Source organism: Callithrix jacchus, chromosome 7 (genome assembly GCF_049354715.1).
Source record: "Callithrix jacchus isolate 240 chromosome 7, calJac240_pri, whole genome shotgun sequence".
Lineage (NCBI taxonomy): Eukaryota > Metazoa > Chordata > Mammalia > Primates > Cebidae > Callithrix > Callithrix jacchus.
Window position 1 is genome coordinate 75799560 of NC_133508.1, and position 12216 is coordinate 75811775.

The 12216-nt window shown below is 39.6% G+C and overlaps 1 protein-coding gene across 11 annotated transcripts in view; it reads left to right on the forward strand.

Moving 5' to 3' along the window:
- MACF1 (microtubule actin crosslinking factor 1) overlaps nucleotides 1-12216 on the forward strand; it is a 319804-nt gene that overhangs the window by 90404 nt on the left and 217184 nt on the right. For all 11 annotated transcript variants that reach the window (XM_078331310.1, XM_078331314.1, XM_078331308.1 and 8 more), the window contains one exon: nucleotides 1094-1186. In XM_078331310.1, coding sequence (XP_078187436.1) covers nucleotides 1094-1186 — 93 coding nt within the window. The remainder of the gene's footprint in view (nucleotides 1-1093; nucleotides 1187-12216) is intronic.

Genomic DNA, 12216 nt, shown 5'->3' on the forward strand with positions numbered 1-12216 from the left:
GTTTACCCAGGAACTTCCAGTTTAAAAGTTCCACATCCCAGGAAATGCCTCAGTTCTCAGCACACAGGGGCAGTAAATTAGCCTAGGGTGAGGGTGTGTCAGGGCACATTGTATTGTTGGAATGAGATTTTTGGAGTAAAGCCAGAGGCATGGCAGGTGTGTATATCTGTGACAAAGGATGGGATAATGGAGGTGAGAGCAGGCCAAAGACTGGTGAGGGAAGAGAGGCATCTCTCTCTTCTTTCTCTCTCAGAACCAAAAAAAAAAGAAAGAGAAATCTTGGCCATAAAAAAGTGAGGGGAGAGAGAGAGAAAGAAAGTAAGATGAAAGAAAATAAAAGAAAGAGAAATCTTGGCCCTGATGGCGATAAAAAAAGTGACTCACAATACCTTGAGCTTGTGAGGTTGCTTTGCTGATGAGAATGCAAAATGGCATAGCCACACTGCTGATTTCTTATAAAGCAAACATATACCATATGTGGTATGTTTTTTACATATACCATATAACCCAGCAATCCTACTCCTAGGAATGTACCCTAAAGAAATTACTATGCTTACATAAAAACCTGCACACGAATATAGGAACTTTATTCATAATTGCCAAAAAATAGAAATATTCCACATATCCTTCAGTGGATGAATGGGTGAACAAAGATTAGCATCTCTGTAACGGAATACTACTCAGTGATCAAAAGGAGCAAACTATTGATACATGCAACAGGTTGGATGGCAGTCTCAAGGGTGTTATGCTGAGTGACATAAAAAGGCAGTTTCAAAATGTTACGTGCTGCATGATCCCATTTATCCAACACTCTGGAAAAAGCAAAACAAGGGATCAGGATCCGATCAGTGGTTGTCGGGAATTAGGGGTGAGGGTAGGGTTTGACTACAAGGAGGGGGCCAGCACAAGAGACCTTTTTGGGGTGATGAAACTCTTTTGTGGTGGTATTTGCATGAAACTATACATGTGTTAAAACTCACTCTACGCCAAAAAAGAAATCAGTTCAACTGAAAGTCAAAAATTAAATTCTGTAAAAATTTAATCAAAACAAAAAGTCCTAGAACTCTGAGCCTTGCTTTTGTTTCTTTTACAGGTGAAACTAGTGAATATTCGCAATGATGACATCACAGATGGCAACCCCAAGTTGACCCTGGGTCTGATCTGGACCATTATTTTGCATTTCCAGGTAGGGTCTATGAAGTATGGGATTCCTGTTGCTTGGTTTGGACATGGCCTAGAAAGTTGCACTGCCTTTAACAGTCAGCATTGAGTCTTCTTCTATTTGGCAGTGAACAAAGGTGGATGGGAGTTGGAAAGGAAATTAAGATTGGTCTGGAGACAAGCTATTGTATTGTAAACCCAGAACTTCCTAATTCTTTGCTTAATGAAATGGAGGGATTTTTTTTACCCATTTGTGGTTTCAAATGGCCTCAGCAGTCTGGTTATTAGAGGTCTCTTTGCTCAGCTGAATCAAAATGAGGGTTTTGAAGGACTCAGATTATGAGGGTTGAGAAAAGCTATTGGTGTTGATGCTTTAGAAGGGTGGAGTGAAGGTTCATAATCCTTCTCTAATGTAGACTTTTCCTCATCTCTAATGACCTTTAAATAAACCTCTTTAATTAGAACACTTTAGTTTATGGGTTTGTATATGTGCTGGCAAGCACAACTTTGTAGCAGCCATCACACCAAGAGCAACTTGAAGAATGTTCACATGGTCACGTGGCCTTCCTCCTAAGAAGGCAAATCCTTTTTAGATCTGAATTGCTATTGGAAAAATACAGCCCTATTTTTATAAAAAGACTGTTCTTTTACATCCCTTTTAGCTCAACCAAACAAAGCTATTTCTCAGACAGTTCTCTGATACCCGTTGCTGCACACCAGGCTGATGGATTAGAAGGAGCACTCCCTCAGCAAGTGGCAATAGAAGGCAAAGTGCTGACTCCAGGGATGAGGCCAAGGAAACATCCTAGCTGGGGAGTTGGTGCTACCTGCTGGTTAAAGATAGAACAACAGGTCTCCCCAAATTCCTGAGAGAAAACTCTTGAGTGCTCAGGCTTGTTTCTTGAGGCTCTGATTTGGAATCAAGTCATCAGCCTGGGTAGGGCCAGGATTGTGTGGTGGTAATATATATTTTTGTGGAGCCACAGGGTATTCTCAGGCAAGCTCAGGGCACAGAGATAACCAGGAACATGAACTTGGCAGGTGTGCCCTGGCAGGATGGGAAGTTTTGTTGAGCTTTCATGGAGGACTACAGTTATCCTTTGGGAATTCTTATGAACAAAGGAGCTTTTAGAGAAATGTGTTTTTTTGGCTACAAACCTGTCCTCACTTTTAGTGAGTGCCCAATATTAGTCTCATAGGTGTGAGGTAAGGAGAATTTATTAACTGTTTCTTTTTATCCCAACCATAACTAAATTCCCTCCCTCCTTTCCTTCCTTCCTTCTTCTCCCTTCCTTCTTCTCCCCCCACCTCTTTTTCTCTCTCTCTTTCCTTTCTTTCTTTCTTGTTGGAGTTTCACTCTTGTTGCCCAGGCTGGAGTGTAATAGTGTAGTCTTGGCTCACTGCAACCTCTGCCTCCTGAGTTCAAGTGATTCTTCTGCCTCAGCCTTATAAGCAGCTGGGATTACAGACACCCACCACCATGCCTGGCTGAATTATGTGTTTTTAGTAGAGACGGGATTTCCCCATGTTGGCCAGGCTGGTCTCAAACTCCTGATCTCAATTGATCCACCCACCTCGGCCTCCCAAAGTGCTGGGATTACATGCATGAGCCATCACACCAGGCCCTAACAAGTGTTTAAAGAGAAAAAAATACCTTTTTTTTTTGAGTTGGAGTTTCTCTTTTGTTTCCCATGCTGGAGTGCAATGGCACGATCTCAGCTTACCCCAAACTCTGCCTCCCAGGTTCAAGCAATTTTCCTGCCTCAGCCTCCCAAGTAACTGGGATTACAGGCATGCGCCACCACACCTGGTTTATTTTGCATTTTTAGTAGAGACGGGGTTTCTCCATGTTGGTCAGGCTGATCTCAAACTCCTGACCTCAGGTGATCCGCCTACTTTGGCCTCCCAAAGTGCTAGGATTACAGGTGTGAGCCTCTATTCTCAGCCAGAAAAAAAAAATTTATTGCAGCATTTAAAAATTTTCTTTCTTTCTGTTTACTAGTTTTATTTCTTACTGTTTACTAGTTTGTTCCCTAAGATTCTCCAAAGGTAACCAAGGATAGTTTCTTCGTTCACCATTATTTTTTTTTTAGTATCACTGTGACTCATGGATTTTTAAACAGACTTAATGTTATTCCAATCAAATACAGTTCTTCTTCTTTCTTCTTCCTTCTTCCTTCTTCTTTCTTACTTCTTCCTTCTTCTTTCTTCTTTCTTCTTTCTTCTTCTTTTTTTTTTTAATAGAGACGAGGTTTCACCTTGTTAGCCAGGATGGTCTTGATCTCCGGACCTCGGGATTCGCCCGCCTTGGCCTCCCAGAGTGCTGGGATTACAGGCGTGAGCCACTGCGCACGGCCATTATTCTTCTTAATAAAATCAAATAGCTCCATCTTTGGCTGTAAAGAGGCTTTCAAGTTAACTCTCAGTCCTTTGGCATGACCGTAGCGGTCTTTGATAATTTCCTTTATTTCTTGTGTGATGAGGTGTTCCAGACTCTTTTTAATATTTTCTCTCCCAGGCCTGAAATTCTTAATTTCTCCAAGGAACTGGTTCTCTATTTATTGACCATAGTATGAATGCTCCTAGGTTGCCCATTATTTCTAGGCTTTTTCTATGGACAGAGCTAGGCAATACTTGTATTATTTCTTAAAACAAACAAACAAAAAAACACATGAATTTGTACTGATATTTCTAATTCAAATTTAGGATTACAGGGTTTTATTTAACTTCTTTGACTTTCTATTTGTATCTCTTTTTTCTTATACTGAAAATCTTGATCATAACAGTAATGTGGTTACTTTTTTCCTATACACACATAGATCTATAAAATCATATTTATTATTTGTAATATATATGAATCCAAGTAACAATATGAATGTTATTAGCAATATGATTACTGTGAAGTTTATTATTTCATTGTAGTTCTTTTTGTCCTTAGTGTATATTTTCTAAGGATGTGCAAATAATTGTATTTTATTTTATTTATTATTTTGAAAAAGCAGACGGGGTCTCACTATGTTGTCCAGGCTGATCTTGAACTCCTGGGCTCAAGCCATTCTCCTGCATCAGTCTCCTAAAGTTCTGTATATAGGCATGAGGCCCAGTGGCCACAAATGACTATATTTTAAAGTCACTTGAAATAATTTCTCTATGTTGTTGTTAAGTCACAAATTCAATACACAATTAAGGTTCGTTTGTTTCTATTTCCTTTCAGTTTTAGGGAGTTGCTTTTTCCCTTTCAATTTTATCTTACATTATGTAGATCATTTGCATTGTTCCAGAGGGAAATTTTAAAAAGTTAAATACGAGGTGTGTTCAGAGAAGTCTAGCTTCTATCTCTGCTCCCTCCATTCTGTATCTTTCCTTTCTCTGTAGTTAGCTAAGTAATTTTTTTTTTGGAGACTGAGTCTCACTGTTGCCCAGGATGGAGTGCAGTGGCATGATCCCGGCTCACTGCAGCCTCCGCCTCCTGGGTTCGAGTGATTCTCCCACCTCAGCCTCCCGAGTAGCTGGGATTACAGACACTCACCACCATGCCCAGCTAATTTTGCATATTTAGTAGAGATGGGGTTTCACCATGTTAGCCAGGCTGATCTGGAACTCCTGACCTCTGTTGATTCGCCCACCTCCCAAAGGGCTGGAATTACAGGCATGAGCCACCACACCTGGCCAAGTAAATGTTTTTGCTTATTTTAGGAAAATTCATTCATTAAAAAAAAAAAACAAAAAAACTTTAGTGAGGTGTAATTTACACACCATCAAATCGACTTATTTTCATTGTATAATTTAATGATTTTTATGAGTTGTACAGTCACCGTAATCTAGTTTGGGGACATTTTGATCATCCAAGTAAGATCCTTCTTGTTCATATACAGTTATTGCCCATTTTCATCACCAGCCTTAGGCAACCACTAATTTATTTTCTATCTATAGATTTGCCTATTCTGGACATTTCATATAAATGGAATCCTATGATAGATGATCTTTTATATTTGGCTGTTTTCACTTAGCATAATATTTTTTTGGTTCATCTGTGTTGTGGCATGTATCAGTACTTCATTTTTTATTGCTGAATATTCTGTTGTATGGATATGTCATGTATTTTGTTTAAATATTAAGCCAGTTGATAGACATTTGAGTGGTTTTCACTTTTTCACTATTAAAAATAAAGTTGACATGAATATTTGCATACCAGTCTTTGTGTGGGTTTATGTTTTCATTTCTCTTGTGTGTATACATAGGAATGGGATTGCTGAGTTGTATAGTAAGCATGTTTAACTTTTAAAGAAACTGCCAAACTGTCTTCCAAAATGGCTGTACTGTTTTACATTCCTACTGGCAATGTATGTGGTTTCCTGTGTCTTTACATCCTCACCAGTATTTATTGTCTGTTTTAGATTATAGCCATCACAGTGAGTGTGAAATTGTATCTCTTTGTGGTTTTAATTTGCAGGAAAATATATTATTCAATTGAATTCCACAAACATTTACTGGGAATCAGCTATGAGCAAGGTCTTAGGTAGAGTATCTTGTATACACAAGATACAGAGTCGGATGCAGTGGCTCACACCTGTTATCCCAGCACTTCTGGAGGCCCAGGCAGGAGGATCAGTTGAGGTCAAGAGTTTAAGACCAGCCTGGCCAGTGTGGTGAAACCCCATCTCTACTAAAAATACAAAAATTAACCAAGTGTGGTGGCATATGCCTGTAGTCCCAGCTACTCGGGAGGCTGCAAATCATGAGAATCACTTGAACCCAGGAGGTGGAGGCTACATGCAGTGAGCTGATACTGTGCCACTGCACTCCAGCCTGGGCTACACAAGACTCCATCTCAAAAAAAAAAATAAAGAGTTTACTACAGAAGACACAAAATTGAACTAGATACAAACTATCTAGTTGGACTCTTATTATTTAGGGAAGTGAGAACAGACATACCATAAAATAACTTGACAGAGGTATAGAGAATGAGAGAGGTATGAGTTAGGATGATAGAACACAATATGAACTCAACAATGGTAACAGCTTGCTACCATTGTTAATTGACTTTATACCTTTCAGGGCTTTTGATAGAGCCCACTGTTCTTTTTCCTGTTACCAATTTTGCAGAAAGGTAATTGCAGCTTTGGCCTAGTCTGTCTTCTGCATGCATATTGGCTACCTGCTTTTGTCTGTTCTTTCAACATAACCAAATGGTTTCAACAAAACCATTTGTTTTCTTGTAGACGGGAGCACTGCTCTCAGACTGTTTTCCAAGTTTTAACTATTAATTCCTTTTATTTGCCATTTCAAGGGCTTGGTGTTTGCCTATATTAGCTACGTGTTTAGGTGTGTGGGGAAAGGTTCTCTGCTTCTAAAGCTTTTGAGTGACTGATGAAGGATTATATAGCATGCCCCCTCCCACCCCGACCTTGTCTTGCATTAGATTTGGCATGGTATGTCTCTTGCTAGTTATCTGTCATTGTGGTTTTCTAGTCTTTTGTTATTGAGCATCTATTAGCTGTTCTCACCAAGAACACGTGCTATATAAAGCCGAGTAGAGGCTGGGCATGGTGGCTCAGGCCTGTAATCCCAGCACTTTGGGAGACTGAGGCGGGCAGATCACAAGGTCAAGAGATCAAGACCATCGTGGCCAACATGGTGAAACCCCGTCTCTACTAAAATACAGAAATTAGCTGGGCATGGTGGTGTGCGCCTGTAGTCCCAGCTACTTGGGAGGCTGAGGCAGAAGAATTGCTTGAATCCGGGAGGCGGAGGTTGCAGTGAGTCAAGATCATGCCACTGCACTCTAGCCTGGCATCTGGCGTCTGGTGACAAAGGAGACTGTCTCAAAAAAAAAAAAGAAATGCAGAGTAGAACTGTTACATGTTAGGGAATTAGCAAAATTGTTATTATGGTCCGTCTCTGCTATTGGTGTTAATGAAGTAGAATAATGATGTACATGTAGACATGGGTGATAGTTTTCACCTCAAGGAAGTATTCAGTTGAAGGAGAGAGGAGAGGCTGGTTCCAGAGTAAAAGTTTGCAACTACTGATAAGGCTGGTAATATTGATAACTTCCTGGAAAGGTTTATGGTTTCTAAAATGCTTTAACACATTTTTTTTTAAATGTGCTAAATGGCAGGGGTTCTTTTTAATTTTAAGTTTTTAGTTACGAAAATCTCAAATACTCAGAAGAGTATATAACAGATCCTTGTGTGTGTAGTTGCCTTCAGAAATTAACAGGTGTTAATGTTGTTATATTTGCTTCAGGGTTTTTCCTCTCTCTTCCTCTTTAAAGATATAAAACATCTCAGATACATCCAACTTTCTTGCCTTCTCTGCTCCCCAGGTAAATATTATCCTGAAGTAAATGTTTATCATTCCCATACATGCTTTTGTACATTTACAGCAGATGAGGTATTCATAAACAATATGTGTACTGTTGTTTGTATGTCTTTATATTTGACACACATAATATCTTTGGTATTTCCCTTTTTCTGTCTTTTTCCTAAACTTTGTTTTTGAAGTTTATCTGTGTTAATAGAGGGAGACCTGATTTCTTCATTTTAACTGGTTTAATGTAATGTAAGTGGTGACCCTTGCAGCTGTGTAATAAACCTATTATTTGCAATGTATTATTTAATTGTATGAATAAAACATTCATTGCTACAGCAAACATCTATGTATATGCATCTTTGTGCATATAGCAAAGAGAGTTTTGGGACTGATACCTGGGCTGGAATTGCTGGGTTGTATACTTTCCTTCAGTTTGCCTGTATTTTGCCAAATTCCTCTCAAAAGTACTGTATGACTTACAGTATTGTATTGGATAACATTTACTATTGTTTGACATATTACATGTTTACTTGTTTATTTGCTGCCTGGATGTCTGCATTAGTATGTAAACTTAACAATGGCAGGGATTTTGTCTCTTTTGTTCTTTTCTTTGCCTGGTATAGAATAGGCAGTCAGTAAACATTTATTAAGTTGATTATTTAATATATTTGATCTTCTCAAAGCTTTGGCATAGGTAGACCAACAAATAGGCTGTAATGTCTGTTTTCTTGTGCCCATTTCTCAGATAAGGAAACTGAAACACAGAGACCAACTGACTCTTTTGGGTTACACACCCCAGATAGGATTTCTTGTTTTTTGGCTTTGTCCAAGCTTGTTTTAAGGTACGTGTTAGGATTTATAGTTCTTCTAAAAGATATTATAAGCTCTTTATAGTCAGAATGTGACAAACTAGTTTTCCAACCCTCAAATGTTTATTAAATACTAGTGTATGCATAGCATTTTGAAATTTTCTAAAACCAGGGAGGTCTTAGCTGGCTAGACTTGAGGTTTACATTTTTGTGTACTTTATGGCACTTGGTGCTTGGCATATGGATGAGGCCCCATTTGTGTTTGTGGAATGAATGAGTTCTTTTGCTTTAGAGTCTTTCACTCTGACTGTCTCTGTGGAAGACCTGTGGGCAGTAAACAGTTATCTAGGAGAAAGCATGAAGAATATATAGGCCCTCAAAGTGTGCTTTCCCAGAAGGCGAGCAGGTCTTATGTTAAGAGACCAGCTTAGATGAGAAAAGGTCTAGGGGAAAGTTCTTGTAATCAGAGTTAACTTAGTTGAAAATATATCTAATACACCTACAGAAAACTATACTTTAGCCTATCTTAAATGTACTCCAAACACATATTAGCTTGCCATTGAGCATTTGGCCAAAATCATGTAACACAAAGCCTATTTGATAATAAAGTGTTGACTAGCTCGTGTAATTTATTGAATGCTGTACTGAAAGTGAAAAACAGAATGGTTGTATGAGTATTTGAAGTACAGTTTCTACTGAATGCAAATAGATTTCCCACTATTGCAAAGTCGAGAAGTAAGTTGGACCATTTTAAGTCAGGGACTAACTATATCTTAGGATCCCCCAGGGGCCTGGGGGTGTCTCATGACTTTTAGCTCCGGTAATAAATGGGAAGAAAAGAAATTTACTGTAGATCAAGTACTGAGCCAAGTATTTTTTGGACCTTGTCTACAACTCCATTAAGTAGGTGGTAATATGCACATTTTACAAGTAAGGAAACTGATCCATCTAATAAACTAGTTAAGTTACTTAGCTTATAAGTTAACAGAGCTGGGAAGTTGAACCTAGGTCCACCTTACTGAAATCTCTGCTCCTTTTCCTAGACCAGTTTTTCTCTGGAGTAGAAGGAAATGAAGGCCTGATTTGTCTGACATATGCAGAAATTTTTAAAAAAGAATGAGCTTACAGAATTAAATTTGCTAGATTCTGTTGGGCTTCTCAGAGAAACTCTACAGCAGTAGTAGTCATATTTTAAGCAGCTGTCTTCTTGCCCATGAGTTGATCAGTTTCAGGATTTTGGTTTGCTTGCATGTCATTCATAAAATTCAAGCTCAGGCCTTGGGCTGTGCAACTTAAAATTTCCATAGTTCCATGTTTCTTCATTGGAGGAGTGAAGGCTTGGTACCTGCCTAGAAAACTTCATATTGTAATGTCAGATTATCTGCTAATTAAATGATTTGCAGTAGCCTGAGTTTCACTTCCATGCTATCTACTTATTTTCTTGCTATAGTTTGTGATGGCCATAAGATGGTGCTGCAGCTTTGCAGTCAGCCTTAAGGGTAAGGCTTAGGGGATGAACACCACAGTTGTGAGGCACATGGGACATCTGTAGGGTCTTAGAAGGGATTGTGTAAAAGCTGATACTTTAGGGCTTCTTGTTGCTTTCCTTTTGTGATATTCCCTTTCCTTTTAGGTCTCCAGGAAAGGTAGTTAAGGCTATACTAGTGTTAAATCTTTATTGCTTGCATGGAGCCAAGCAGGCTGTTGCTCTCTGCTCTATGGCATGGATCCTTTTGGTACAGAATAAATAACTGCAATAGGAAAGAAATACATATAATTTTTCCCCCATTCGCAGCCCTTTGGGTTGTAGTCTCTTCCCATATAGCAGACACTATACTAAAAAAATTGGGGTGGAGGAATCTTCATTGACATCACAAGGTGATTTTTGAATATAACTTTTACAGTCTGAAATTTAGATTTCCTGCCCTACTGCAATTGGAATAAAAAACCACCTGAGTCTCCTTTTAGCAGCTTCTTCTCTTACTCCCACATGGCAATAAGTGTTATTTCTTTGAGCCCTTGGTCTATGCAGAGTCTAGTTGCCAATTCAGTGGAGGAACTTCTTATTTTATACAACTGGCAACTGAGTACAGACTTCCACTCCTGCAGTAGTTAGAAGAGAATAATTGGGGTTGAAATTAAAAGTCTTAAAATTTACAGAGGGTTCATGTTCTGGCTTTGCCACTTACTAGTTGTGTAACCTTGGGCTATTAATCAACTTACTTTCTTTCTTTTTTTGAGATGGAATCTCGCCCTGTTGCCTAGGCTGGGATGTAGTGGTGCAATCTCAGCTCACTGCAAGCTCTGCCTCCCGGTTCAAGTGATTTTCCTGTCTCAGCCTCCTGAGTAGCTGGGATTATAGGCATGCGCCATCACAGCTGGCTAATTTTTGTATCTTTAGTAGAGACAGGGTTTCACCATGTTAGCCAGGCTGGTCTTGAACTCCTAACTTCTTTTTTTTTTTTTTTTTTTTTTGAGATGGAGTTTCGCTGATGTTACCCAGACTGGAGTGCAATGGCACAATCTCGGCTCACTGCAACCTCTGCCTCCTGGGTTCAAGCAATTCTCCTGCCTCAGCCTCCCGAGTAGCTGGGACTACAGGCGCGCACCAACATGCCCAGCTAATTTTTGTATTTTTTTAGTAGAGACGGGGTTTCACCTTGTTGACCAGGATGGTCTCGATCACTTGACCTCGTGATCCACCCGCCTCGGCCTCCCAAAGTGCTGGGATTGTAGGCATGAGCCACCGCGTCTGGCAGAACTTCTAACCTCTTGATCCACTCGCCTTGGCTTCCCAAAGTACTGAGATTATAGGCATGAGCTACCTTGCCTGGTCTTATTAATCAACTTCTTTAAATCTCAGTTTCTTTTTTCTTTTATGGAGACAGAGTCTTATGCTGTTGCCCAGGCTTGAGTGCAGTTGCATGATCTTGGTTCACTGCAACGTCTACCTCCTGGATTCAAGCAATTCTCTTGCCTCAGCCCCCCAAGTAGCTAGGACTAAAGGTGTACGCCACTGCACCCAGCTAATTTTTTTGTATTTCAGTAGAGACCGAGTTTCACCATGTTTCCCAGGCTGGTCTCAAACTTCTCAGCTCAGGAAATCCACCCGCCTTGGCCTCTTAGAGTGCTAGGATTATAGGCGTGAGCCACTGCACCTGGCCAAACCTCAGTTTCTTTACCCGTAAAATATAAAATAATAGTTTTGACCTCATATAGTGACTGTAAGAATTAAATAAGAGAATCCATGTAAATAGCTTTACACAGTGCTTGGCCCACAACACGTGCAGTATTAATAATTGCTGTTGAACATTTATGTCAAATATTGTTCATCAGAGACCCTGTTTGTCTGCTGTTTTTACCAAGGATTCCTATACTCAAAACTAACTTCCAGATTTTTCCTGTCTGTGTCATTGGCCGGCAGAATTAACAGATCTTTCTTTTCTTTTATAGGAAAAAGGAGGGAAATAAATGCTCCAGAAGGCTAGATCTTTAAAGTCTGTGTTCCTTTTCTTAACTGTAAGAAGGCGGCTCTGGTCTCTTCAGGTTATAATTTGATTAAAATAATTTTATTGTCTTCTGACTTGAAAAAATTCAGGATATGTATATATTCTTGATATTTTATTTTGGGCATCTTGGTTCCACACTTAAAATCCATTTCATTTTGTAGTTTGGGAGCCATAATTGCAGCTTCACCAGCCCTAGTTGTTCTTGGCCCTTCCCTTCCCTTCCCTTGCTGGTTGGTACCAGCCAAGCTGGTTTGTTTTTTCCCTCTTTGATACTATTCTCCTCCTCCTCCCTCCACGTTACCTTCTGCCACGGCTTCTCTTCTTTTTCCCTCCCTTTTCCATTTACTCTTACATTTTCCCTCCTCCCCCTGGCCCTCCCTAGTTTCTTCTCCCCTCCCCTGGTTTCTAGCTCCTTTTTGCTT